The 26429-nt window shown below is 43.9% G+C and overlaps 1 protein-coding gene across 2 annotated transcripts; it reads left to right on the top strand.

Moving 5' to 3' along the window:
• TRMT44 (tRNA methyltransferase 44 homolog) lies at positions 1-25988 on the top strand (the record flags this gene model as incomplete). 2 transcript variants are annotated; one of them, XM_082238540.1, is made up of 11 exons in its annotated part: positions 190-542; positions 2045-2162; positions 5743-5962; positions 6621-6689; positions 7371-7478; positions 9422-9493; positions 10983-11083; positions 12988-13171; positions 15568-15952; positions 21849-21965; positions 24872-25988. In XM_082238540.1, 11 exons carry the CDS (start codon positions 197-199, stop codon positions 25114-25116), a joined length of 1965 nt encoding a protein of 654 aa, XP_082094666.1. In that variant the 3' UTR covers positions 25117-25988. The 2 variants fall into 2 exon arrangements, with proteins under 2 accessions (XP_082094665.1, XP_082094666.1); XM_082238539.1 differs by lacking the exon at positions 2045-2162 and having other exon boundaries at positions 1-542.
• Positions 25989-26429: the final 441 nt, after the last annotated feature.

The raw sequence follows: 26429 nt of genomic DNA, 5'->3' as shown, positions 1-26429 counted from the left end.
ATGGTGCCAAAGGGGAAGAGGTTTCTTATCTCTCGTTGTTGTTCTTGCAAGCGACTCCTCCCGGAATATCCCCACGAGCAAGGGAAGCGCGCCGCTCTTGACCTTTTTCATAGCTCTCTGGGTGAGATGGAGCGGAAGAGCGGGGCGGGGACAGCTCCTCGCCCGGATGTGACGTCGTCAACCCGCGCCGCCCGCCATGGAGCTGCTGGCGGAGGCCTCCCTGCGGGGCTCGGCGCTGCTCCCGGGGGGCTTCTGGGCGGCGGTGGGCGTGTGGCTGGAGAAGCCCCAGGTGGCCAACAAGCGGCTGTGCGGCGCTCGGCAGGACGGGGCTTGGCGGGCCGCTCGGCCCGGGGCAGGCGGGGAGGGGAGCCCCGGCAGGCGGGCGCTGGAGGCCGCGTGCGAGGCCTTCTGCCGCTGCTGCCGCGAGGACTTCGAAGCCCTGGGCCTCGCCGGCCCCGCCGAGGAGGAGCTGGAGGTGGTGCTCCGGACGCTCGTGCCCAAGGCTTGCTCTCCCGCGCCCGCCAGGGAGATGGTCGTCAAAGGTGACTTCGGGGCGGAAGGAGGAGGAGGGGGGGGGATCGGGGCGGCCGCTTCGGCCCTGCCTCGCGTCGGCTGCGGCTCCCCAGAGCGAGCTCGGACCTTGGGCGGGTTGAGGGGCTTTGCTTGTATGCCCCGCCGCGAAATGTAGGGCAGAGTGACAATAGAAGGCAGTCAGGTTTTCCGCCGTGGAAGGCTAATAATAATAATAATTTACACCCCGCCCATCTGGGCAGCTTCCAATCGAGTGTTAAAAACAATACAGCATCAGACATTAAAAACTTCCCTAAACTTCAGCTGTTTTTTAAAAGTAAAATAGTTGTTTATTGCCTTGACATCTGCTGAGAGGGTGTTCCACAGGGCGGGCGCCACCACCGAGAAGGTCCTCTGCCTGGTTCCCTGTAACATCACTTCTCGCAGCGAGGGAACTGCCAGAAGGCCCTCTTTGGAGCTGGACCTCAGTGTCCGGGCAGAACGATGGGGGTGGAGACGCTCCTTCAGGTATACAGGAGCCACTCTGTGCGGAGCAAACGGAGAACGCTAAGGGCTTGTCCACAGTTCCACTTGGCCCATGCCTAGAAAACACAGGTCTGAGCAGTTTCCCGTTTGGCCCACCACTTCCCCCAGGAAAACTTGCTCTTTGCTGCTGAATTGGGAGCAGTCGTCCATCTGCGGAAAATCCAGTTCACGTTTGCTCTGATTCAGCTGTAAAAAGCGGGTTTCTTGGGGCGGGTGGAAGCAATGTGGCAAGCGGAAGTTTGGGTGAGCCCTAGCTTTGTCCAAACTGGCCCAAAGCAAAGAGAAAACATTCAGAACATCCAAAATGAAAAGTATTGGATATATATATATCACACACACACACACACACAGAGAGAGAGAGAGAGAGAAAGTCAGTAAATTCAAAAATCAGCTATGTGCTTGATCTTGGTGGGCAGAGACACCTTATTACTACAGTGGTACCTCAGGTTACATACGCTTCAGGTTACAGACTCCGCTAACCCAGAAATAGTACCTCAGATTAAGAACTTTGCTTCAGGATGAGAACAGAAATTGCATGGCGGTGGCAGCGGGAGGCCCCATTAGCTAAAGTGGTGCTTCAGGTTAAGAGTGCACCTCTGGAACGAATTAAGTATGTAACCAGAGTTACCACTGTATAGGCAATGGCTTCCTTGTGTCAGTGTGGCTCCGCTAACTAGCAGCACTGTGTATTTCTATGTTCAGCGCAGGTGGGAAATTAAGCATTGGGCCTTGCTAGGAAAGGGCTTGAGCATCAAATGGCAAGAGCCTCCACAGCCATCCACAATAGGGTGTTGGCCTGCTTACAATGTTGTTGTAAAGGTTGCAGCAATATGATGCAATATAATGCTGCAATATGATGCAATATAATGCTGGCCTACTTACAATGTTATTGTAAAGTTTGCAGCAATATGATGTATGCTACGTAAGTCTTAAACACTACTCTGTTTCCCAAAGGTAAATAAAACCTACTGTTGTGAAATATTTACAGATATATTTAATGGGACCGTAACTTTTTTGCCATTGGTACAAACCCATGATGGGAAATACAAGATCATGAAGAGCAATATTTATCAAGTTCGACTTCTGCATACACAAGACAATGAATGGTGGGTGCTGAGAAGATTTTTCACTCTTTGGAATGTATTTGTCATGTGGAATTATTACGGTGTGTGTGGTGGCTAGAGTATAACATTTTTGGAAATTTATGAAACCATTAAATAAAAATCATGCACACCCAACTTACACATTGAAATATAAGCAGTTGACTGCTTCCTGACACACCTAAACCTATTTCACTACTTTGGTAGCATAAAAAGCATTTATAATTGAGGTGGCATACAGGCAACTCCCCATTTATGTGTGGGTTCAACTGCAGGTCTATCCTCTTCTGGGGCTGAAAACAGCGTATGTGTCAGCAGTCACGCATCACTTAAGCGCATAGAAAATAATTGCCACCTGTATATAATTTTTACTATTTAGCCTATATATGAAATTTAAAAAGCAGTCCTATCTCTGTATGTTTACTCAGACTTACCCTGATATATGGAGTGTTTCCCAGTTGTACACATAGGACTGCCGCCTCAAAAGTATGGAGGCCCAAATTAAGGCAAGCAAAATCATGAATACTCATCCTAGAAAAAGAGTGCTCCAAACTTCTGCACGGTGCTACAATAAAATTTATTTATACCAAAATTGTCTCCTGCTGTCATGGTATTAAGGGCAGAGCACAGCATATTACTTGTGGAAAATAAACACCCTTAAATGCTAGTATGCAAAACAGTAATATAGTAAGCCCACAACTTGCATAGGAGTTGCATTCCAAGGGTTTGCCTGCAAAGGCAAAACTTTGCAAAGTCCAGAAGACCCCTGGAACCACCCCTGCGTGACTGCATTACTAGGTTCTGAAAAGGTTTGAGGCCTCTGGAAGGCTGTGGGAGCCTCCCATGAGATCCAGTAAGCAAGGTGGTGGGCTTAAAAGCCCTTTTCGGGCAGGAAAATCTGGCACAGGAAAAGCTTTTTAAGTAATCTGTCTTGCTTGCCCAGCTCCGGGGAGGTCATGCAAGATCTAATGAGGCCTTTTGAGATCTCGAGATGGCTCATTCCGACCCGTGATAGAAACTCAGCTAATCACCAAATGGTACCTTAAAACCCAAGTTATGGTTGCCATAACGGAACGTATTTTTTAAAAAATGAAATTTATTGTTGTTATGATTAACATTTTCATTTCTATACCACTTTGAGAAAATAATCTCAAAGTGGTTTACCTACTTACTGGTAATTTATAGAGAAGCCCCATAGCAGAAGTCCTCTAGGAAGCCAGTGTGGTGGTGTGGTTAGTGTCGGACTAGGACCATGGATATTGGGGTTCAAATCCCCAGTCAGTCATAAAGCTCACAGGGTGACCTTGGGCCAGGCACAGCCTCTTAACTTACCTCACAGGGTTTTCGTAGGGATTAACTGAGGAGGGTGAACTGTGTACTCCTTGGAGGAAAAAGGTGGGAGAGAAATGCAGTAAATAATCTCCCCTTACCTGCTTAAGAAAGCTGGTGGGGCCAACCAGAAGGAGACATCAGTTGTCAGTCTGGCATCCAGAGATCTCCACATGGTCATAATTGGACCCTTGGCAGTTGCAAAATGTGCCTGGCACCTGGGGAATTCCTAACATTGCTTCTGGCACTTTTCCCTACTCCCCATTTATTAATTTTTCTGCCACTCATTCAAAGCTGCAATGGCATAGGTAAATTGTGTAAGTTGCAGCTCTGCGGTACCATAAATACTAGCATCTGTTTCTCCATGATTAATAACTTGTGATCCTGAATCCGAGGCTTCGTTTTTATCTCCATGGATGGCAAAAAAAACTTGAGTTTTGCACAGATGGGACCAATGTTTCTATCACATCTTGGTTATATCATTTGGTGTGAGAATTCTAAACATGGGTCAGTTTATTTCACATGAAGGAGTCTGAAGCATGTACATAACAGGAGTCAGAGGCTGCATCACACAGATCTAAGTGTTGTATATCTCTACAGAATACACAGAACTACAGGCGTCCCACACTTACATGAGGGTTATGTTCTGGGCCCCCACATGAATAAGTGAAAATGGGAAGCACCCTCTAAAAAGCCTCTAAATGCCATTCCCGCCCCCCACCCCCACTCTCTCTCCAATCAACTTTCAACTAGAGTTGAAGCTCTGCCGGCTGGAGGACATATGGAAAGTGGCGGCAGCTGCTGCGCTACCACCTGCGTCAGCTGCTAGACCTAAACAAAGCCCCACTGTGCCTCCAGTGTCTGGAGCTTCCACCATCCCTGAAGTCCTCTTTGGGCTCCTGGGGAGCCACAAGAACGCTCCACCTCTCTTGCCATTTCCTGGTTTGAATCTATTTCCAGACTCATGCGCAAATCAATTGCACTTAAGTTGGACGCATATATCGTTCTATAATGCTATTGATTGTATTACCTAAAACTCTTCCTGCAACACATTCTTTGAGAGTGTAAACCGTTGTCTTAAAAAGGATTTCACTAATACGAAATTCTTTATCGTCCTAATTTATCAGTTTTATCACTGGGGGGCAAGGTGATATTTCCTCCCCCCCCCATTGTTTTCCTTATAGACCTCTGAATCTCTATTACCCAGACAGCTAACTTGGGAAAAAATATTTCTTCAAAGTTTATTGAATTTGTTTCATTAATGTGGTTCAGTTATGCCAAGCTTCTCTCTTTTAAAAAATATCCAGCCTAAAACTTAAAATTGCATTTAATAGAAATTAGGAAGGTTGGACCCAGCCATGATGACATAGACCTTTGTTACGGCCAGATTGGTTTTGTTGCAATGTGTTTTGCATGGGGAAGTCCATGGAAACATAACCTCTGGCCACCTTTTAAATCCCTAAGTGGCTTGGGCCCATGGTACCTAAAGGACCATTTCTTTCCAATATGAGTCTGACCCTTCAGGGTCTAAAGGGAAGGCTGTTCTTCACATTCCCAGGAAAGTAAAGGCATGATTGCTTGGGATGCCACAGATCGTATTCTCTATGGCTGTTCCCAAACTGGAATTCCCTTTTCCAGGAAATTTGGTTGACCTCCCTTCTTCCAGACTTGTGGTCAAACATTTTTCCAGCAGGTGTTTTGGCCTTGTCAGACCGAGTAGTTTTTAAGAGACCAGTCCTCTGTAGGTTTTGAGGTTTATCTACTTTTCTTGCCTTTGATCTTCAAGGTTTTATGATTGTATTGATTTGTTTAATGGATTTTGTGGGTGTTTCTAAAAGCATTGTGTCTGCAGTGCAAGAGCAGGGTATATATATTCGTATATAAACTAAGAAAAATAGGTGGCATAAGTCCAGCTTGGCTTGTCTGTCATTTTTCTACCTTGTCTTCTGATAGGAATGAGCACATACAACATTGAGTAAGGTAGGCTAATGAGGTAGTGTGCTAGGCCCTCAAGTCATCTCAAAGCCTATTATCCTTTCTCTTATTTATTTCCTCCTTTCCTGGAAAGAAAGGTTTAGCTGACAGAGTTAAATTCATGCACCCATACCATAAACATGCAAGAGCCATTCCTCAAAGGCAGCTTCCTGTTTTTGATACCTGATCATTCATAGTCAGACGCACACTGAGCCACAGATGATTTCAAGCACTTTATTATTGAGCAGCTCTGATTTCCTTTTTTCTTTTTTTAACGTTGAAGGTCTATTTCAATGTTTACATCACCTCCAGAAAACTACATTTCAGATGGAATTCTGTGCCCTAAAACATCATGGCTTGGAAGTGAACTGCTGCCAAAACTTGCTAAATGGTCCACAGAGACCACAAAACGTGAATTTAAGAACACACTCTCTCTCATTTCTGTTGCTAGATACAGCAAAATTTATCAAGATCTAAAGGAAAAGTACAAAGACATTGTAAAGGTAAAGAGCAGAACGACCAGATAAGCTTTTTGCTATTCAATTTTTTATTAAAATGTATGTGACAGTGTTCGTATTTCAAATCTGAATCCATGCTAAAGAAACTTCATTGGAATCTTTCACTCCATATCTAGATATTTGTATGGTGGGGAATGTTAGTATTTGTAATATGGCACAGTGATGAGCAAAAAGCCTTGCCTTTAGGGATTTTCAAAACAGCTTGCCTCCAAAACATCCCTCCCTCAAAATGCTCCAACCTTGCCAAAGAGGCAAACTGCCATTGCTCAATTCCCGTCTTCTTATTCGTACAACTGGCTCTGTGGACCTACAGTGGAATCTACAAAAATGGGGCTCTTTCTAGAAAGGCCCACCATTCTGTTGAGTTTTCTGTGGGCTGTGTATGTGTGTATATTCCCTGCCCAGAAACCTATGTCCCCACTGTGGAAGGATCTGTGGATCCAGAATTGGCCTCCACAGTCACTTAGGGACACACCGTTAAGACCATATTCATGGAAGACAATCTTTCTCGGCTACAAGTGATCGCCAGAGAGGGATACTACTATCTACTATGTGTAGATATGTGTGGGTTTTTTGTATGTGTGTGTACAATTCTGAATATTCACAGTTAAATGAATTGTCATTTTTTCTCGTTTACCTGCAGGTATGGCCTGAAGTAACAGATCCAGAAAAATTTGTATATGAAGATGTTGCTATAGCTTCATACCTGCTGGTGCGTGGTGTACAAAATATCTCTAAAAATGGAGATTTATCTTTTTTTTGAAAAAAGAAACAGATTTCACATAGTGCTTGTAAAAGACAAGATGGAATTTTAACAAATGGAAATGTGAATTTGACTTTAAAATGCACAGCTGATATAAAAGTCTGAAATAGAGACAGAAATAATGGTCTCAGCTTGGAAATGCATTTCCAAGGGATGACTGATAATGAGAGATGATGGCTTTGGGTTTTAAAATATTTTATTTATCATGTGTATGTTATATGTATGAAAAGGAAAAGTACAAAACTCAGTGCACAAAAAGAAGAAAATGCATTGACACACAAGAAGACAAAGCAGTAAGAACTAAGCATTTGTCTTGTGTGTTTATGCATTTTCTTCTTTTTTTGTGCACTGAGCTGTGTTCTTTTCCTTTAAGAGCTATTCTTAGTACAGGCAACTCCCCACTTATGTGGGGGTTAATGAAGTCTCTAATCAGAGACTTACATTTCTTAAAGAATGTAGATGGACATTTCTTTATCCTTCTTGTCAAAATAGAATGTAGCCACGTACCCCTGTTGCAAACACCATTAGAAAATCATCTTGATTTCTGTAAACAAACCTTTTTATAGTTTTCATTAATGCTGGTTTTGCCACCAGTGGTTTTTTAAAAATCGGGTTTTGTCTTTTTCTTAGATCCTTTGGGAAGATGAGAGAGCTGAGAGAGGATTGTCCAAGAAACAGTCTTTTGTGGATCTTGGCTGTGGAAATGGTCTCCTGGTTCACATTTTAAACAACGAGGGGGTAAATAATTTGAAGTTGTCAACTTATTTTATTTCTTTATAAAGCATTTATATACTGCTACCTCATTATTGTGAATAACTTCAATATTTTTTTATAATACAATAAAAGCACACAAAAATTTAAAACTCAAGGCTACAACTAACTATTATAGAAAGATTTTGCTTCAGTGTCTGCAACAACCCAGCAGCATAGACAAGTTTTCAGCAGGCATTTAAAGGTTGAAACAGAAGGTGTCTGCTATATAAGCTGAATTACCACTGGGTTGCTATATCCCTCAGTGCTATGCCTGCCTGCTCAGAGTATATTTTCTCTCACTTCTGCAATCTCAGGACAATGGTCAGTTGGAGCAGAACGGTTTTCCTGGTAAGGTGGGTGTGATGGGATGATGAGCTGCTTGTGCGTAAAATCGTAGTCCCTCAGAGTTTGTTCAAGTCCACAAACCTCTGTCTGTGACGGAGCCCCTCAGACATGTCTGCTCTAGTCACTTGCAGATTCCGACAGTGGTTGCTTTCGGAATCGCTTCCAGCATAAAAGCTCCTTAACGGAAACACGTCTTCTGGACTCGCAGCGTGACAGTTTCCGGCGAGGAGTGGGTCTCCCTATGGGAGGTTCAGAAACCTCCCCACTGTTCTCGCTGGACGTGTCCCTGAGCCCTCCCTCTTGCTCGCTTTCCCTCTGAGACCCACCTCTCCCCCTGCTGGTTCCTGCTTCAGCTGCTGAGTCTCTCCCAGCCTCCGTGAGCCCTTCCACCAGAGACCCACCTCTCCCCCTGCTGGTTCCTGCTTCAGCTGCTGAGTCTCTCCCAGCCTCCGTGAGCCCTTCCACCACCTGTCCCTCGGATGGCAGTTCCCTGACAGTGGGGAAAAGCAGGTTCTCTACAGCTGCTTCTTGCCTGGTCGATGGTTGTGGCTCAGATGGTATTCTATTTGGGATTGAAGGTTTGCAGCCTCTGAATGGGCCTTTGGCTGCTGGCTGAGGCCATAGGGGACGTGGATCTGTTTATTTTTAAATGTATGTGTCTATTTATGTGTTATGATTTATTTTAAGCTTTTGGAAACCTTTTGGCAGAAAACCAGCTCCCAGATACGTATAATCACTGCTTCAGCCTCTAACAGTGCATAGTATTCTCGAAGGGACTTTAATAGGGGCATTTCTGTTAACAGGAGACAATGAACTGCAACATTTTGTTGTAGGACTCACATAAATACTGTATACAGTGGTGCCCCGCAAGACGAAATTAATTCGTTCCGCAATTTTTGTCGTCTAGCGAATTTTTCGTCTTGCGAAGCACGAAATCCCATAGGAATGCATTGAAAATCAATTAATGCGTTCCTATGGTCAAAAAAAGTCCAAACAAAGCCAAATTTGGTACAACAACAGTTTATTAACTGCTCTTTAAAGTCACACATACTGTAAAGAGCAGTTCAAAAATTTAAGGGAAAATAAATTAACTTTATAAACAAAACATGTCTTTGTTTTTAGTCAAAGAAAAAAAGTCGCGAGACGTTTTCATCTTGCGAAGCAAGCCCATAGGGGAAATTCGTCTTGCGAGGCAAATCGCGAACGGAAAAAACTTTCGTCTAGCGAGTTTTTTGTATTGCGAGGCATTCGTCTTGCGGGGCACCACTGTAAAAACTTGTCTTAGTGCTGATGAAGTAGAATCAGGCAATACATTGGGATGAGGGGTAAGGTAAAAATATGGTTTTACAATCAGGCATCGGTCCTGTGAGAGTCCCCTACTTTCCTTCCAATTTGTGCTCCATGTGCTGCCCTGGACTCCTTTAGGAGGAAGAACGGGGTATAAATTGAGCAAACACTAGTAGAATTTATGCTGATTTCAGGATGTATGGTGGCATTCTGTTCACTGTTTGTATCGTTTTTGGAAGGAGTATCTAAAAAGTAAGGTACAGTTTAACTGATAATTCACACATGGAATCTTTCAGCATCCAGGCAAAGGGATTGATGTCAGAAGAAGAAAAATATGGGACATGTACGGCCCACAGACACACTTGGAGGTATGGTTGAAACATGGGCTTTCTGGATGGAATCTTTATAAACTGCATCTAACTCAGAACTGCCTTTTGCAAACAAGCTCACTTACAGTACAGTCCTGTGCGTGATTACAAGGAAGTAATGTTTCATTGAGTTCAGTGAGGTTTATTCCAGGAAAATGGATATAGGATTGCAGCAGAAGGGCAAAAGACCCACAATTTTATGCAAAGCATATCAAAATGTAGCCCAGCCCATTTTGTAAGTCTGTATTTGTGCACAAGATTGTGCAGAGAAAACATTATATCAGCTTCTCTTCTCCAACCCCCCAATTGATTTTGTTGTTAACACTGGATACAGTGGTGCCTTGCAAGACGAAAAGAATCCGTTCTGTGATTCTCTTCGTCTAGCGGTTTTTTCGTCTTGCAAAGCAAGCCCATTGACGGATTAGCGGATTAGGGCTATTAGCAGCTTTTAGCGGCTTATCTGTTGATCGGATCAGCTGATAAGCGGATTAGCAGACCTGATGTTAATATACGTCATAAGGACTCTTTGTATTACCTGTATCATTTGTAACTGAGATTTTGTTGTTGCAGTGTTTTATGTTGTAAGCTCTCCTAGTTTCTTTTTAAAGAAGAGTGAGGTAGAAAATTTGTACAATGAAGAAGTAAAAACAAATTAATCCTGCATTCACTTTAATTTGGATTGTTGATTCTTTCTCTCACTGTCTCAACCTTCCCCATCAATGTGAGAGAGAACACCACACAGTAATTGACCTATACATTATGAGAGAATACGTAACATATTAAAATGGTTTAGGGGAAAGGTTGCATTTTATTTCATTTTTAATAGCCTTCGGAATCCGCTATGACCCATTGCATAAAAGCATCTTGCTCATAGTATAAGCTGCAATGGATACAGAGAAAGGGGGTGTATTAAACAATCTTTTTGCCTCAGGTGTGAGGTGGCACTGAAGTGAAGACCCTTTGCCGAAGTGATCAGGAAGAAATCCAGATTTTCTATTTAGTAGGAATGGATGATATGAAAAGAGATTTTGAGTCTTAAAGGTTTACTACCAAAACTTCTGTTAGAATTTCTCAGAAGGTAAAATAACCTTCAGTTTTCAACTTCCCTCTTGTTTTAAAAGAATAAGCTTAAGTACATTTGAATTGTTTTTTAAAATGTGAAAATAAGAGTAGTATAAATGTAGGCTTTGAAACATATAAGAAACGTAAGACTGCAAGGAGATCTCCTGGGTCAGAACAGAGGCTTCTACCCAGTCCAGTATTGTGTTCTCACCATGGCCTCTGAGAAGCCCATGGGAAGCCCAAAGAGATGAGTAAATCAAATGGTGAACCATTCTCACAACATCACTAACTCAAGCTATTTTGGAAATGTAATCAAACTGTAAATCTGATGTGAACGATAATGGATTTCAGTAGTAAAACACTTCTACCAGTTTTGTTTACTTTGTGTGACATGCTGTGTAAAAGACATTGTTTTGCTTCCTTTTAGGAAAATACAGTTAGTCCAGACAATCTGTATCCAGATGTTGACTGGCTGATTGGAAATCATTCTGATGAGCTGACACCATGGATACCTGTAATTGCAGCCAGGTACCAAACCTCAGTGCTTTTAAAAACAAAGTGGACACTCTTATCTTAGGATGAAGAACCAGTATGGAATGATATATCTACTAATCGCCTTTCTGCCATGGTACATGGAACAAATAAAAACAGAATAAGGATAGTATAAAAATCAGCTATGTCAAAAACAGCAACACACACCACAAAATATGGTTTTTGAGGAGAGGATCTGAGCTGAAGTAATGAAGCCAGTGAAAAAGCTGCAGTAAACGCAAAACTTGCAGAAATGAACTCCTCTGAAGCCTAGGAAAGTTGGGTTTCTTTAGAACAGGCTTCCTCAAGCTTGGCCCTCCAGATGTTTTGAGACTACAATTCCCATCATCCCTGACCACTGGTCCTGCTAGCTAGGGATCATGGGAGTTGTAGGCCAAAAACATCTGGAGGGCCTAGGTTGAGGAAGCCTGATTTAGAACATAATCCAGAGAAAAGAGCAACAGAGGTTTGAGTTTGCTTCAAGGGCCTTGAATGCCTGAAAGGTTCCTCCACATTTGCTGTACACCAAACGCCACGAGAATGTGGCTATTGGTGGGAGGGGGACAGACTTGGAAGGGCAGAGAAGCAAACTGAAGCAGTTGCTAAGGGATTGATGTGGAACTGCCAGTGGGTGGGCTGTTTGTGGTAATAATCTCTCTATGTTCTATTAATGTTTAATTGTTTTAAATGATGTTTTTAGCTATTTCTGTTTTATCTGTAAGCTGCCTTGAGTCCCTGCCGGAGAAAAAGACAGGATATAAAATTTTAAAAATTTAAATTCTTACTTCCTCTTCACCATAAGTTCCCAGGGCAGGTTAAACCAGTGTAAAATGCAATATTTAGATGAACTAAAAGCATTTGAAAATGGAAGAATAATAGGTAGAGGTTGGTGGTGATGGGGAGCAGAATTTTTGGTGACGAATAGTAGTGTGAACAGCCACCAGGGGGCAGCAGTCCATTTAGATGAGGTATATCAACTCAATTCAGTTTTATTTCTGTATTGGCTGTGGGCCATGAAAGAATACAACATTCTACTTAAAAGAATATCTATATCTTACTGATTCTAGAAAATGAGTCAAGAAAAAATATTTAAACGATCCCATTAGCAGTCTAAAATGCAAGGGAAATTGGAGCTTGAGATGGAATAGAATAAAAAGCTTTCGGGAATCTGGTGTCCTTTTAGCTGGAAACCAGATTCCAGGAAGTCAAGGCAGGCTTGGCTCTTCTATAGTCCAGCTTGCCAGGAAAATGCTCTGACCCAGGCTTCCTCAACCTCGGCCCTCCAGATGTTTTTGGCCTGCAACTCCCATGATCCCTAGCTAGCAGGGAACCAGGCAGAGGGCCTTCTCGGTGGTGGCGCCCGCCCTATGGAACGCCCTCCCATCAGATGTCAAGGAGATAAACAACTACCTGACATTCAGAAGACATCTGAAGGCAGCCCTGTTCAGGGAAGTTTTTAATATGTGACATTTTAGCGTATTTTTCATCTTTGTTGGAAGCCGCCCAGAGTGGCTGGGGAAACCCAGCCAGATGGGCGGGGTACAAATAATAAATTATTATTATTATTATTATTATTGTTATTGTTGTTGTTGTTGTTGTTGTTATTATTATTATTATTATTATTATTATTATTATTATTATTATTATTATAGCAGGACTAGTGTTCAGGGATGATGGGAATTGTAGTCTCAAAACATCTGGAGGGCTGAGGCTTTGAGGAAGCCTGCTCTGACCTTAGACTGCATGGCAGAGTGAAAGGGGAAATGGGAGATCAGTCTGATCTTCATAAACCCTAAACTGTGACACTTCTGTCAAATCCAGGAGGTGCAACAGCTTGTAGATTTTGCATAAGTATTTGCAGATGTAATTTCAATAGCTTCATCACATTTCCCTTATTGCAGGTCTTCCTATTCTTGCCGCTATTTTCTGTTGCCTTGCTGCTTCTTTGATTTCTATGGAAAGTACAACCGAAGGCAAAGTAAGAAGACCCAGTATAGAGAGTATCTTGATTTTGTTATGGAAGTGGGATTTGTATGTGGCTTTCGTGTGGAAGAAGATTGCCTTAGAATTCCTTCAACGAAAAGGGTAACTTCCACATTGTTACGGCTAAAATCTGGGTGTGGGGTTACTCTGCCACCCAGCTCATCGGACTAAGTCCGTGGGTCCCTGCGGAAGAAAATGAGCTCAGCCGGACGCAGGAGCAAACTGCAGAAGATCCAAGTTTATTGCGCAACAGGTTCAAGGCGAGATTGAACCCAGAGAAAGGGGTGACATGAACTTTTGAAATTTCCCTCCATATCCCAGAATACAGTGCAAAATACATCCCAGTTACATCATGAATACATTAAGAAGAGGTTGGGTTACACAGATTAACATATGGAGGAGGGAGGGGTGAATATGCAGAGAGCCGGATGGAGGAGGGAGGGGGAATATGCAGAGCTGGAGATATGCGCAGATAAGCACATCCTGAGAAGACAATGGTCCATGTACACATAGTCTGTCACCTGGCATTGCCCAGAGGAAAGGTTTGGCAGAGTGATTTTGACAGGATTACTTGAGAGATTATGGAGGACAGGGGAGGGGTGATGGAGTCCTAGAGAAATTGAGCAAATATATTGTAGTGAAGAAGACATGCCCCCCCCCTTCCGTAACAACATTCATTTTTCTTAATCCATTTTAATTGCTTCATATAGCCTTGGGTTTTAGAAGAATATCTTGCTGTAGCCTGGCTGAATCGGTGGTCTTGAAAGTAGCAATGGAAAGCTCTTGCTCCCCCCCCCCCCCGTATTTGCACTTCTCCCAGTCAATGTCTAATAATCCTGATGGGTTGAATTTCCCTTGAAAGTAAGGCAGGAAAGTGTTTGGTTAAGGAAGGCTGCTGCATGGTCAGAGAGCTAAAAACTGGCAGCATCTTAATAAACCTAGATTGTAGAGCTGTAGCAGTCCTATCAGTGCAATACATTTTAACAACTGTCTCATACAGAACAGTTGAGGGCACAGAATCTCACTGGTTTCAAGATGGACTTGAGTTAAATACAGGACACTGAAATTATCCAGACTAATTGGACATTTAAAGTATGTTATTAAGTTGGTGTGTTTTTAATCACTTCTTGTTTGCTGCCCTGCACTCCTTTGAGATGTAGGGCAGGATATAAATGCAGTAATTATTAATAAGAATCAATCATGTGGACCCTGCATAACACTTGCATGTGTGAGGAGCACCAGTCCCACCATAAACACCTGTCTGTAGACAAGTTTTCTTAGTGAGATAGCTGTTGCTTATCTATAAACGTTTTATAGTGCATCCACATGAAGTTGGCATCAAAATGCCAGCCCATAGCACAGTATGTTGTTTTGAACCTTGTAAGCTCAAATCAACTATTGCAAAGCAGACATAACAGATGGGGCTTTCATGTCATCTAATTCCCCACTGAACAATGCATCACACTGTAGGCACATCAGAAATGCAACTTAAAACGATCAAGTTATTACATGGTAGACTTTTAAGGTTAGGAGGGTGGCTGTTCTCTCTTGGTGGTCCTTTTCTCCTCTGAGTCTTCCACAACCAAAGACCGAATATTAAGGCAGGTTGGGCTAGTACAGTGGTGCCTCGCAAGACGAAATTAATTCGTTCCGCAAGTTTTTTCTTCTTGCGAGTTTTTCGTCTTGCGAAGCACGGTTTCCCATAGGAATGCATTGAAAATCAATCAATGCGTTCCTATGGAGACCGTCCGGGGACAGGGGAAGCGCTGCGGGCCTTCCCCTCTGTCCCCGGACCTGTTTTAAAGCAAGGGAAGGGGCAGCGGGGAGAATCGCTTCTCCCCGTTGCCGCCCCTTGGTTCAAAAGGGGTCCGGGGACAGAGGGGAAGGCGAGCACGCGCCTTCCCCTCTGTCCCCGGAGATTGCGGGGCTGGCAACGGGGAGAAGCAATCTTCTCCCCGCCGCCCCTTGCTTCAAAAGAGGTCCGGGGTGTGGGGGCAAGCTTCGTTTTGCGAAGCAAGCCCATAGGGAAATTCATCTTGCAAAGCAACTCGAAAACGAAAAAAGCTTTCGTCTTGCGAGTTTTTCGTCTCGCGAGGCGTTTGTCTTGCGGGGCACCACTGTATCCCGAGGAGTGTTTAGTGGTGAAGTTCTGATTGCATAGTTCCTTATTCTGGGATTGTGGGAGTGGGGGTGAAGCAACTTCTAGCCCAGTTTGGCTGGTGACTCTGCTGAGTTTTCCCCGTCCTCGAAGCTATAGTCACTTTAAACAAGAGGATCATGCTCTCTGCTTTGCAGTCATATCTGATGTGCTGAACATTGTCTGATCCAGATTTAATGTGGGAGGATAATACATTGGTTGTTGTTTGGAGGAGAGTGTTGCCTTATGGCCCTATAATACAATAAAATTGAGGCAAGCTGCTTGAGTGGGAGGGTCTCTTTGTTCAGGGCATATAATTTTGTGTTTTGTGTCTAAATAGCATTAATTCTGCTGCTCTTAGGTATGCCTCATCGGGACGTCTAGAACATATCTAGCAACGCAGGGTGCTGTACTTGATGAACAGCGAGCACAGTATATCAGTCGGCGCCAGTCAAGCATCATGGTAGCACCAGATCGTCAAATAGATGGAGTTCATCAACATGACAGCCTCCCAGCTGCAAGCGATGTCACCATCTGCCCAGCAGCAGATACAAAAGTATCCCAAAAGACAGATGTGGGGAAAGTCCTAATATCTGGATTTCTGCCCAGGGGAAAAGAACAAGTGAGAAACTGTACTACTCTCCCCCAGGATTTGGTAGACAAAGTGGTTTTGAAGGTAGCAAAATTACTGTTAAAGGAGACCAAAGGGAGTCCGCTTGAAATGTCCAACGCGTGGAATCGAGGAGGTGAGATTTTTGCTTCATATATTATTTTAAAATGGAAGTTTCCTATAAATTGAAATTGTCTATTATATTTGAATTCACAAACCTCATCTGAAGGATGTTAAAAAGCATTCTGGGTAATCACGCTGAATTCATCATCATACAGAACTGTAAATGGCAGGCACCCATTGTTTTCCAGCAACTCTTAAATATTATGGAGTTTCTGGAATGGAAAAAGCTGACATCCAGCAAGTCATAAAAATATATTGTATTATAACGGCACAGTAAAGGCTTGACACAGACAGCATGCCTGGAAAGAAATTATTCTTTAGATACAGCCCTTTATTAGCAAGAGATTTCTAGGCTTCTCTTGGGCCATAGCGCTCCTTGGGGGCACCCAAATAATGGTAGAATTGCTAATGTTTTGGGGAGAGGGTATTTCTTGGAGATAGGGGAGAAACAAAGAGTGGATTTTTGTAGATGATAAGATAAAGGGACCCCTGACCATTAGGTCCAGTCGTGGCCGACTCTGGGGTTGCGGCACTCATCTCGCTTTATTGGCTGAGGGAGCCGGCGTTTTTCATCAGGCAGCTTCTGGGTCATGTGGCCAGCATGACTAAGCCGCTTCTGGCACAACGGAACACTAAAACCAGAGCAGTGCACGGAAACGCTGTTTACCTTCCCGCCAGAGCGGTACCTATTTATCTACTTGCACTTTGACGTGCTTTTGAACTGCTAGGTTGGCAGGAGCAGGGACTGAGCAACGGGAACTCACCGCCGACCTTCTGATCGGCAAGCCCTAGGCTCTGTGGTTTAACCCACAGCGCCACCCGCATCCCTGTGTTGTAGATGATAAATGTGTATAATTCTAGTAGAGGAGATGGGGTCATGCTTCATTTCCAGAAGGAGGGGCTGGGGGCCGTGCCTGAGTAATATGTCTGGTGGTGAGCCTGGATTCTTGATTTTAAATGTATGTGGGTGGATAAGTTGTAATTCTTAGCAGTGTGTGAAATGCATTAGTCACATGCTCATAAGCAGTTCTTCCTCTTATATTCTAGGACTTAGCCAAGTATCATAAACAGATTTTAGGATTCATCCCTGGGAAGCTCAGCAATAAATAGTGCTCCGTCCAAGGCTTTGTTTTGTCTGTTTTCAACTTCTTGTTTTTGTACTGAATAAATGTGAGCATACAGCAGAGAGAAAGTTTTTGGAGACCTCGCCTCAGTTGGTTGAGATGGAACCAAAAAATAATGGTTTGATGCTGTGTGGACAAGCCTTGTGCTCCTGTGCTCTGACCTCCCCTCTTACACCTGACCTAATTTTCTGTTAGTCCAGTTCAGATTCAATGGTCTGTTCACACTATTGATTTAGGATGCATCTTTAACTATAGTTACCTAGTGGTTCCAAGATAAAGAAGCCTTTAGTCCTGGCAGGTACCACTCCTTGCTTGGCAGGCTGGATCCTCTAGCAAGATCACCAGGGAGGGGTGTCCATCAGCTTCAGGAGCAGCCCTGCTTGGTTAGGAGCAGCAGGGCTCCAGCATCATTCATATCACATCGTTTGAATTATACTGAGCTTTTGCTTTTCTGAGAGAAAGGCACATTTATAGGGACTCAGACGATCATTTTATTGCACCGCAGCCCTGAAGTTCTTGGCTCCCCACACTCAGTCTTGCCCTTTCTCCCTCAGAGCAGGAAAGCAACTGGTGCTGAACTAAAGGGTTACTATTCTTTTCTCTCGGCTTCCAGCAGAAGAGAGGTAAAAGGGCTGCTTGGTTGCAGAAACCACAGTCTGTCACTTGGCCAGATCCCCTGCTGTTCTTCACACAAGCGGCCATCAGTTTGTCTTGGAGGCACCATTGCTCTCCTCAACAACTAGAGAACACAGATGCCAAGAAAGCAGTGAGAAGTGTTACGAGTGATATCCCCAAGAAGTTTGATGTGTATTCTCCTGCTTTCTTTGCTTTATAAACACCAACATGGTTACCAGCAGTGAGATCACCACTTTCCCTGCAGTGATGGTACCTTGGGAAAGGATGGTAGGTCTCCGTTTCTCCTCTCTTTAGCAACATCCCTTCATCCCTTCAGTCCTCAGCTTCAAAAGGGGAAGTGTAGCAAGAGCCAGACAGCAGCCCTGAGGGCTGGCGGATCAAGTATCAACAAAAAAGGAGGAAGATGGCATCTCTGGGTCTCCCTTCTTCTCCTGAGTAAGCAGCTCCCCCTTCGCATTCTGAACACTGGGTTGTAATTCAGTATGAGTAAACAACAGAGTTGAGGGTGCATTCTTTTTAAAATCAATAGAGAAATTAATCCAATAGGCCCCATTTATTTCAGTTGAAAACAAATGTTACCATGTTCCAAATGGAAATGTGTTTCTCATTTGCCCTTATGTCTGTTTCCCATCTGCTCAGCTTTACCCCTTGGCCAGAGAATCCTCTTGCTTGTTCCCTTGTCTCCTATAGAAGACCATAACCTCCCAAGTACACCAATACTTGTAGATTCTCCCTTTTCAGATTTATTGTGTAAATTGTTAAGAGATGTTGTAAATTTACCACGACATCCTTTATTATGTTCATGACAGCTAGGAGACATGAGTTTCTCATTAAGTTTCTGTCTGTTCTACCCAAAAGCCTTTTTATGTTGACTATTGCTGCTTTGCCACATTTATAGAATCAGAGAACTGTAGAGTTGAAAGGGACGTCGAGGGCCATCTAGTCCACTCCCTGCCGTGCAAGAATCTCAACTAAAGTATCCGTGACAGATGACCATCCAACCTCTGCTTAAAAACCTCCAAGGAAGTCCACAAGTTCCCAAGGGAGGCCAATTTCCCGAGTTGAGCAGCTCTTACTGTCAGAAAGCTCTTCTGCATGTTATTCAGAACCATTTTTCTTGTAACTTGAATCCATTGGTTGGGTCCTAGGCTTCAAAGCAGGAGAAAATAAGCTTGTTCCATCTTCCACGTGACAGCCCTTGAGATATTTGAAGTAGGCTGTCATAACTCCTCTCAGTCTCCTTTTTTCCAGGCTAAACATACCCAACTCCCTCAACCATTCTTCATCAGTCTTGCTTTCCAGACCCTTGTTCCTCTTGGTTCCCCTCCTATGCACAGGTTCCAGCTTGCCAATATTCTTCTTAAATTGTGGCGCCCAGAACTGGACACAGTACTTCAGTTGTGGTCTGACCAAGGCAGAAGAAAATAGTACCATTGCTTCCCTTGATCGGGACTCTACTCTTCTGTTGATGTAGTCTAGAATAACATTAGCCAGTGGTTTTATTTCCAATATTTTCCTCTCTCTCCCTGGGCCATGATCTTCAAAAACCACCTGTGCCCCAAGGCCCTTCAGCTTCCTACCCAGAGTTTCATAGTCCCTTGCCATGTGTCAAAGGCTCTGTCTGGCACTTGTCTGGCACTTGTACCCACGTGAATCAGAAGGAAGGCGTTGCAGTCAGAAGGCTTTATAAAACTTGGCAACTTTTCTGTCACATTGTGAATCTTTGCACCTGGAAGACAGCACACCTCCCAGGACATCCTCCTCACACTGCTGCCTCTGTCCCTCTCAGTAGTGAGTCACTTATCAAAACCCCACGTCTCTTCCTCCTCTGGGGTGTGGCAAGAATTGTTCTGTGCACAGTGCCTTCCACAGCCTGTACCTTCGGTGGTCTGCAACTGCTGTTCTTGCTCCTCTGGCCCAGAATCAGTGACCGAGGTAAGGGCATGGAATCAATTTTGCATGGCTCCTGACAGTTCTGCTTCTGTGTGTCATCCTCCTCCAGAGGGTTGACTCCCCCATTGAGTGATCTTCCTCCCCTAGGGGCACCCCGCCTACATCTCTGTTCCACTCTGGTCTAGTGAGAAATTCCTCATGTGAATAGTTGGGCCTCAAGTTGCTGTACCTTCTCTTCCAGCAAGGCAGCCAACTTGCACTTCCTGCAGGTGTACCTTTGCACATTCCTAGGCAGGAAGACAAACATGGCACAGGTGTTGCCCATGACTTCAGCAGCTCCTTCACCATCCATGTCTCTTGGTCCTACATACACCATGAGACAGCACTCCAGGCTCTGCTTCAGAGACTGCAATAAGCTAAACAGAATAGCTGCTGGCTGCTAATGCCTCTGCCAGCTCACCTGCATTCAGTTGATGGTTGTAGGTTTCCTATAATGCCAAACTGGTCACCTGGTAAGTTTAATGATTCTATGATTCTATGATTCTAATGGTAGATTAATAGCAAAACAATTTGTTAGTTTTACCTCTTTGTTCTTGACGTGTTTCTCATAATACTTGCATACATAATACCCTGTAGAACAAATTTCAGGGAAGTCCTCCATTACCTTGTAATCCAAAGGTCACAAGGCAGAGCAAGATTCCCTCAGCACTATTACCATCTGGCAGCACCCATCCAGAAATGACCAGAACCACTGTAAGCCCTCTAAGCCCAACAATAATAGACAATCCAGAAGGATACCATGACTGATGGTCTTGAAAGTCTCCAAAGTGTCTAGAAGAACTAACTCTTCTTTTCTTTGCCCTCTCCTTGCATCCATTCTATGACATAAGTCATCCACCGCAGCAGTCAAGGCCATTTCTCTTTCAGACGTGGGCTTCAAGGTGATCAAAATAATCAGCAGCATGAAAAGTTTATGGTGTTACAAAGTCAAAACCCACACCAATACCTTGCTGAAGAATGACCAATGGCACAAGATCTGAATTTAGCCTTTTTAAAGGAGTGGCTTCACAACTACCATCTTAAAGCCCCAAAACCAAAGTCCAGACTTCCACTCTTGATTTTGCTGATTCAACCAGACAAGGTGGGCAGGGATCCAGCAAACAGGTGGCAGGGCTTCAAGAAAACTGCTAGATATAACGTTGGTCCTGTCTACCTGTGACTCTTATCATAACCATAGTGTCCAGGTCATCATGGCTGGGAGTGAATTTATCTGGGAAATGCTTAGCAAAATGGTCACAGCAACTCTTTGAAGGCTTTAGGTGGTACTCAGAAGATTCTTTACCACTTTCAAAAGTTGTCCTGGGTAACACTTCCAGGTGACAAAATAGTAAAACCTCTTAACCGCCATCACTGTATTGCCATTATATAACTGGGCAACATGTTCTCGCTGTGCACATCAACTTTACCAATGCAACACACATTCCATCTTGAAGTGAAGCATTTTCATTGAAACCTTAGACAGGATGCATTCACAGGGATAGATTTGATGCTTCACCACCAGCTATATCTCTTTTCTCCATATACCACTTTCTGTAGTCAGCATGCAAGATTAGGCCACAGACAGTGTTATTATACTGCAGAGGGAGTTTTGAATACCCTTTTTTTTGGACAAAGCTTAGCATCCTGTCATCACTTGCACAATAAGCACAGTGGTCCACAGACAGTTGTATAGAAAGAAGGGGATTGTTTAATGTTGATATACATCGTAGCAGCTTAGGCACATGAATTTGGAAGTTCTGTAACCATCAAAATTATAATATGCACGTATGAAAATTACAGAAAGTAGATTCCTTCAAATGGCAATAGTAGCTACATTGCTCTGTGTTGGTCAGAGCTCTTGTCTTATACAGGATGATAACTTAGTTAATGGATGGACAACTTCCAATTCTGAGTGCACAAACCTTGTGTCTGAGGAACAACTGACCTCTTAAAAGAGCAACTTACTGCTTAAAAGTAGTAGCTAAATATGCTGGTGCACACATGGCCAGTGAGAGCATCTTCCTTTAGTGCCTCTTGCAGCAAAATGAAGCATGCCGACTGGAGGCACAGGGTGTAATTTGTTTTATTTGCCTACATAGAGAAGGGTATTTTCCATAGCACTCTTAAGCGTCGTGGCCTGCTGTTCTCAGAAGCTCAGAACTGAAAATATTGCTGAGGGTTAGCAATTACTTTACATAAATATATTGTTTTCTGCAGAGAGTCTCCCCCTGAGTGAAATTGCAGAACATTTGGACAAAGACACTTTAAAAAGGCTGAAGAATGAGTATGGAGGCCTCCAGACCTTACTTAGAAACAATCATCAAGTGTTTGAAGGTAAGGACAAGATTTGTTCAGTGACTGGTAGTCTCTTATATGTTGGTTTAAGTATGTGGAAGATGAACGATCTTAGTCTAAGGACTGCTTCGCCGCTGTCACAAGCATGTTGGGTATTGGATTCAAACAAGAGCAGAGGCGTAGCTGGGGGGCGGGGGGCACTGGGTGCCACACCATGGGGGGGCACTTGCTGCCCCCGAGCCATGCGTCTCTTCTGGGAGTGACGCGGTGGCTCGGGGGCCTGTAGGCTCCACGCTGCTCAAAAAAGCAATGCGGGACTGCAGGGCACCAGAGTGGAACGGGGCTCGGGCACCGGGATTCTGGCATGTGGGCGCCTCGTCCCTGGTGCCCAAGTGGCTAGCTATGCCGCTGAACAGGCGTGTAGGCTTCCTAGGAGTCCTGAAGCTGTAAACTTGGTCTTGGTTCCACATCATATCTGCTCCTCTCTAGCCATGGCTTAATAATAATTTTATTATTTAAACCTTGCCCATCTGGCTGCGTTTCCCCTGCCGCTCTGGGCGGCTCTCAACAGAATATTAAAAACACGATAAAACATCAAACATTAAAAACGTCCCTAAACAGGGCTGCCTTCAGATGTCTTCTAAAAGTCAGGTGTTTATTTCCTTGACATCTGATGTGAGGGTGTTCCACAGGGCAGGTGCCACCACCGAGAAGGCACTCTGCCAGGTTCCTGTAACTTCCCTTTTCGCAGTGAGGGAACTGCCAGAAGGCCCTCGGTGCTGGACCTCAGTGTCCGGGCAGAACGATGGGGGTGGAGACGCTCCTTCAGGTATACTGGGCGGAGGCTGTTTTGGGCTTTAAAGGTCAACACCAACACTTTGTTGTTGATAATTATACCTTCACAAGCTCATGGGAGAGGATTGTGGATCATGACAGGAATGAAGTAAATCTACCTTGGAAACTTAGCTCAACAGATCCAGGCAGGCTGCAGTAATTTAGTCAAGATACAACTTGAGAAGATAACTCTTTATGGTACAGGATGGGTGTTCTTTGTGGAGATAATATGCTTTTTCAGTGCTGATGCCTAGCAGAAAATATTTTTCTAATTTGATGCATCAGTATGTAATTAATATCAAATTTGCCTTTTTTAATTGTAGTACTGTACTTCATTAAGTATTGGTTTACTTCCCCTCCAAGGCATCTCACAAATCAGCTAGAAAATATATAGTAAAAATATTTTAGGATGCATTGTATTCTCTTTTTCTCTCTCTTTTATTTTAAAAAAACAATGTTTAGAAAAGTAAAGTCTTTTTAGTAGCAATTAACATTTCCTGATAATGCAGGAGAGTATTCTATTTACAATAATTCCTCGATAGATTAGAGGGGCCTGTCTGTCACTCATCCTGAGAGATAGCAACTCCCAGTTTTGTTCTGTTTTCTGATTGGAAAGGCAGAGTGTTCCAGGATTTCCCCCTGCCTCCTTCCTCATAATGTGGAATAACAGAATTACCAGCTCACTGGAACATTCCCTTTACAGTGGTATCTTGGGTTACAGATGCTTCAGGTTACATATGCTTCAGGTTACAGACTCTGCTAACCCAGAAATAGTGCTTCAGGTTAAGAACTTTGCTTCAGGATGAGAACAGAAAACATGCTCCGGCGGCGCGGCAGCAGCAGGAGGCCCCATTAGCTAAAGTGGTGCTTCAGGTTAAGAACAGTTTCATGTTAAGAATGGACCTCCGGAATGAATTACCGTATTTTTCGCCCTATAGGACGCACCGGCCCATAGGACGCACCTAGGTTTTTTTGGGAGGGGAAATAAAGGGGGGGAAATCCCCCCAGCCGCGGGAACTCCCGCAGGGCTCCCTAGGCTGCGGATATCTGTCTGCTTCAGTGTGCCCCGCGCTCCGGACAAGCAGGCTGCGGATAGCTTCCTGAAGCGCAGGGCCCTCTGCTTCAGTGTGCCCCGCGCTCCAGACAAGCAGGCTGCTATCCGCAGCCTAGGGAGCCCTGCGGGAACTCCCACGGGCTCCCCAGGCTTACGGATAGCTTCCTGAAGCCTGGAGAGAGAGGGGTCGGTGCGCACCGACCCCTCTCGCTCTCCAAGCTTCAGTGAAAGCCTGTATTCACCCCATAGGACACACACACATTTCCCCTTCATTTTTGGAGGGGGAAAAGTGCGCCCTATAGGGCGAAAAATACGGTAAGTACTTAACCCGAGGTACCACTGTATATAGCTTATACTTTCTTATGTGTGGGCTGAAACTGAGTAATGGTGAATTAAGAGCACTGCAAGCACCACAGGGACACAAGGATAGACTCTCCAGGATTTCAAACAGGCATATTTTCCAGCCCTGCCTGGAGATAAAAGGAATTGAACTTGTGGCCTTTTGGCATGCAAAACATTCTGTACCACCGAGCAGTTTATGTTAAGTATGATCATGCACAAGGGAAGTTTCCCCCAGCTCCTTTAAAAAAACAAAACAAAAGCTGAGCATTTGAATTCAGCTTGAGATGTATTACAGAAATTGAGTTCATGTTGAAGGCACAAATTCTTTGAATTATTTTTTTTTTATTCTTTCCCCCGATCTTTTATTAGCAGAATGTTGGTACCTGTAACCCATTTGAGTTCTTCTATATTGCCATTCATATGCTTGCAGATGTAATGTAGTTTTTTCCATCCAAATATATATTTAGATTTTACACGCCAGCCTCATTCACGTGTATTGCCAAGCCAAATGATGCCCGTTTTGCTTCTCCCCCAGCTAAGCTAAGGGTTGTGGCACCTCAGAGACTAGCAAATCTCACATGCATATTTGTCGTGTTTAAATTTACCCACCCAAATTTCTTGTGGTTCTTATTCTGGCACTAATTCTTGTAACCCTTTGTTAATATTCTGGTCTGTGTGTTTCTCTCTCCTTTCCTTTCCCACCCTTTAATTTCAGTTCTAAATGGGAAAGTTCATATTCGTGATTGGCGAGAATGGAAACCACCAAGGAAAAACAAGCCTGGCAAGCAGCTTAAGCAAAGACTTCCTTCTAAAGCACTTAAAACACGCCTGTGTTGGTTTCACATCCACCATCCTCAGGGCTGTCCGTTGTCTTCGGAACTCTGTTGTTATGCTCACGGTAGTGAGGAGTTGAAGCCATCTCTGAAAAAAGCGACAAACGATAAAGGATTTGGGAGTTAAGCTTATGCTACTTGGATGGATTTCTGATGGAATTTTATGCACATTGATTGTACAGTGGTGACATTTATGTTTTGTTCCACTTTATGCCTGCTCTTCTCTGAGAATCCCCTCTGTGGTAAGAGAATAAAGGTTTTTTAAATCTCTTCTTGGCAGGATCCATAGTTGGATGGTCGATGTGCTTTCCTAACAATACGAAAGTCCATTGGTCTGTTGAATTTCAACCTTGATAGTCTTCTGAATTCTCTGAATAACTCAGAGGTTATAGTTTATAGTGTTCATTTTGTTTCAATCGTATCTCAGAACAACCTTGAGCCAAATCTGCCTCTGAAATTACATATCTGATGGGCAAATGTCACTGTATGACTTTGCGATGCCAGTTGCTTTTGCGCTGTCTCAAACACATCGAGGCACATACTCTTTTTACATGTTTGGTGTAATGAAAAGAACACAGAATGAATCATTTTTGTTTCTGTGAAAGAGGGAGGGGAGAAGAGTTTTGATATATAAGCTCTGAAGATGTGTCAGTGCGAGGGAGGCACAGATCTGAGCTTTCCTGAGCTATGTCCTGTAATTTCCTTTTGGACATAAGCGCCCCTTTGTTAACCTGCCCTGATTTCCATTTAAACAAGGTGAACTAACCTGTGTTGGGCAGAGGACCACATTCACCCATGACACACCTACCCGCTGTGGGTTTGCACATTAAAGTAGCTGGGGGTGGGGAACCTTTTTAATAAACTGACAAAATGGGGAAGGGGGCTTGGGGTCAGAACTATACTTTGACAGTTCTAAACCTCACACTAATAGGGTTTCAGCACTTTGGAGACCTGAATCTTAGTCTACTTCCTTCACAAATAAATAAAACTTTTACTGTTTGTGTCTGTTGTATTACGCTGCTTGTGGGGAGCCATGTTACAGAACCTTGAAGTCCCTAACATTAAAGGTAAAAGTAGGGTGTGTTTCTACAACAAACAAATGCTGATAAACTGAAGCTTCATTCAGGTAACTCTACTTTGTCTTGGGGGGATAGACTTTAGCCCAGACATAGGCAAACTCGGCCCTCCAGATTTTTTGGGACACAACTCCCATCATCCCTAGCTAACAGGACCAGTGGTCAGGGATGATGGGAGTTGTAGTTCCAAAACATCTGGAGGGCCGAGTTTGCCTATGCCTGCTCTAGCCTGCTCTGTTTGGCATTACTCTTCCTGAAAAGATCACATTCAGAACTTGACCAGTTTCCCTTTTGGCAGTTCTAACTTCCCAGGAAGGGGCATGAGCAAAGAATGCTGAGATGGGGCAATATTTAACTTCCTGTG

Source organism: Podarcis vaucheri, assembly GCF_965113315.1.
Source record: "Podarcis vaucheri genome assembly, chromosome: 9".
Classification (NCBI taxonomy): Eukaryota; Metazoa; Chordata; class Lepidosauria; order Squamata; family Lacertidae; genus Podarcis; species Podarcis vaucheri.
The sequence above is the reverse complement of the archived record's forward strand: the minus strand, read 5'-3'. Positions and strand labels throughout refer to the sequence as shown.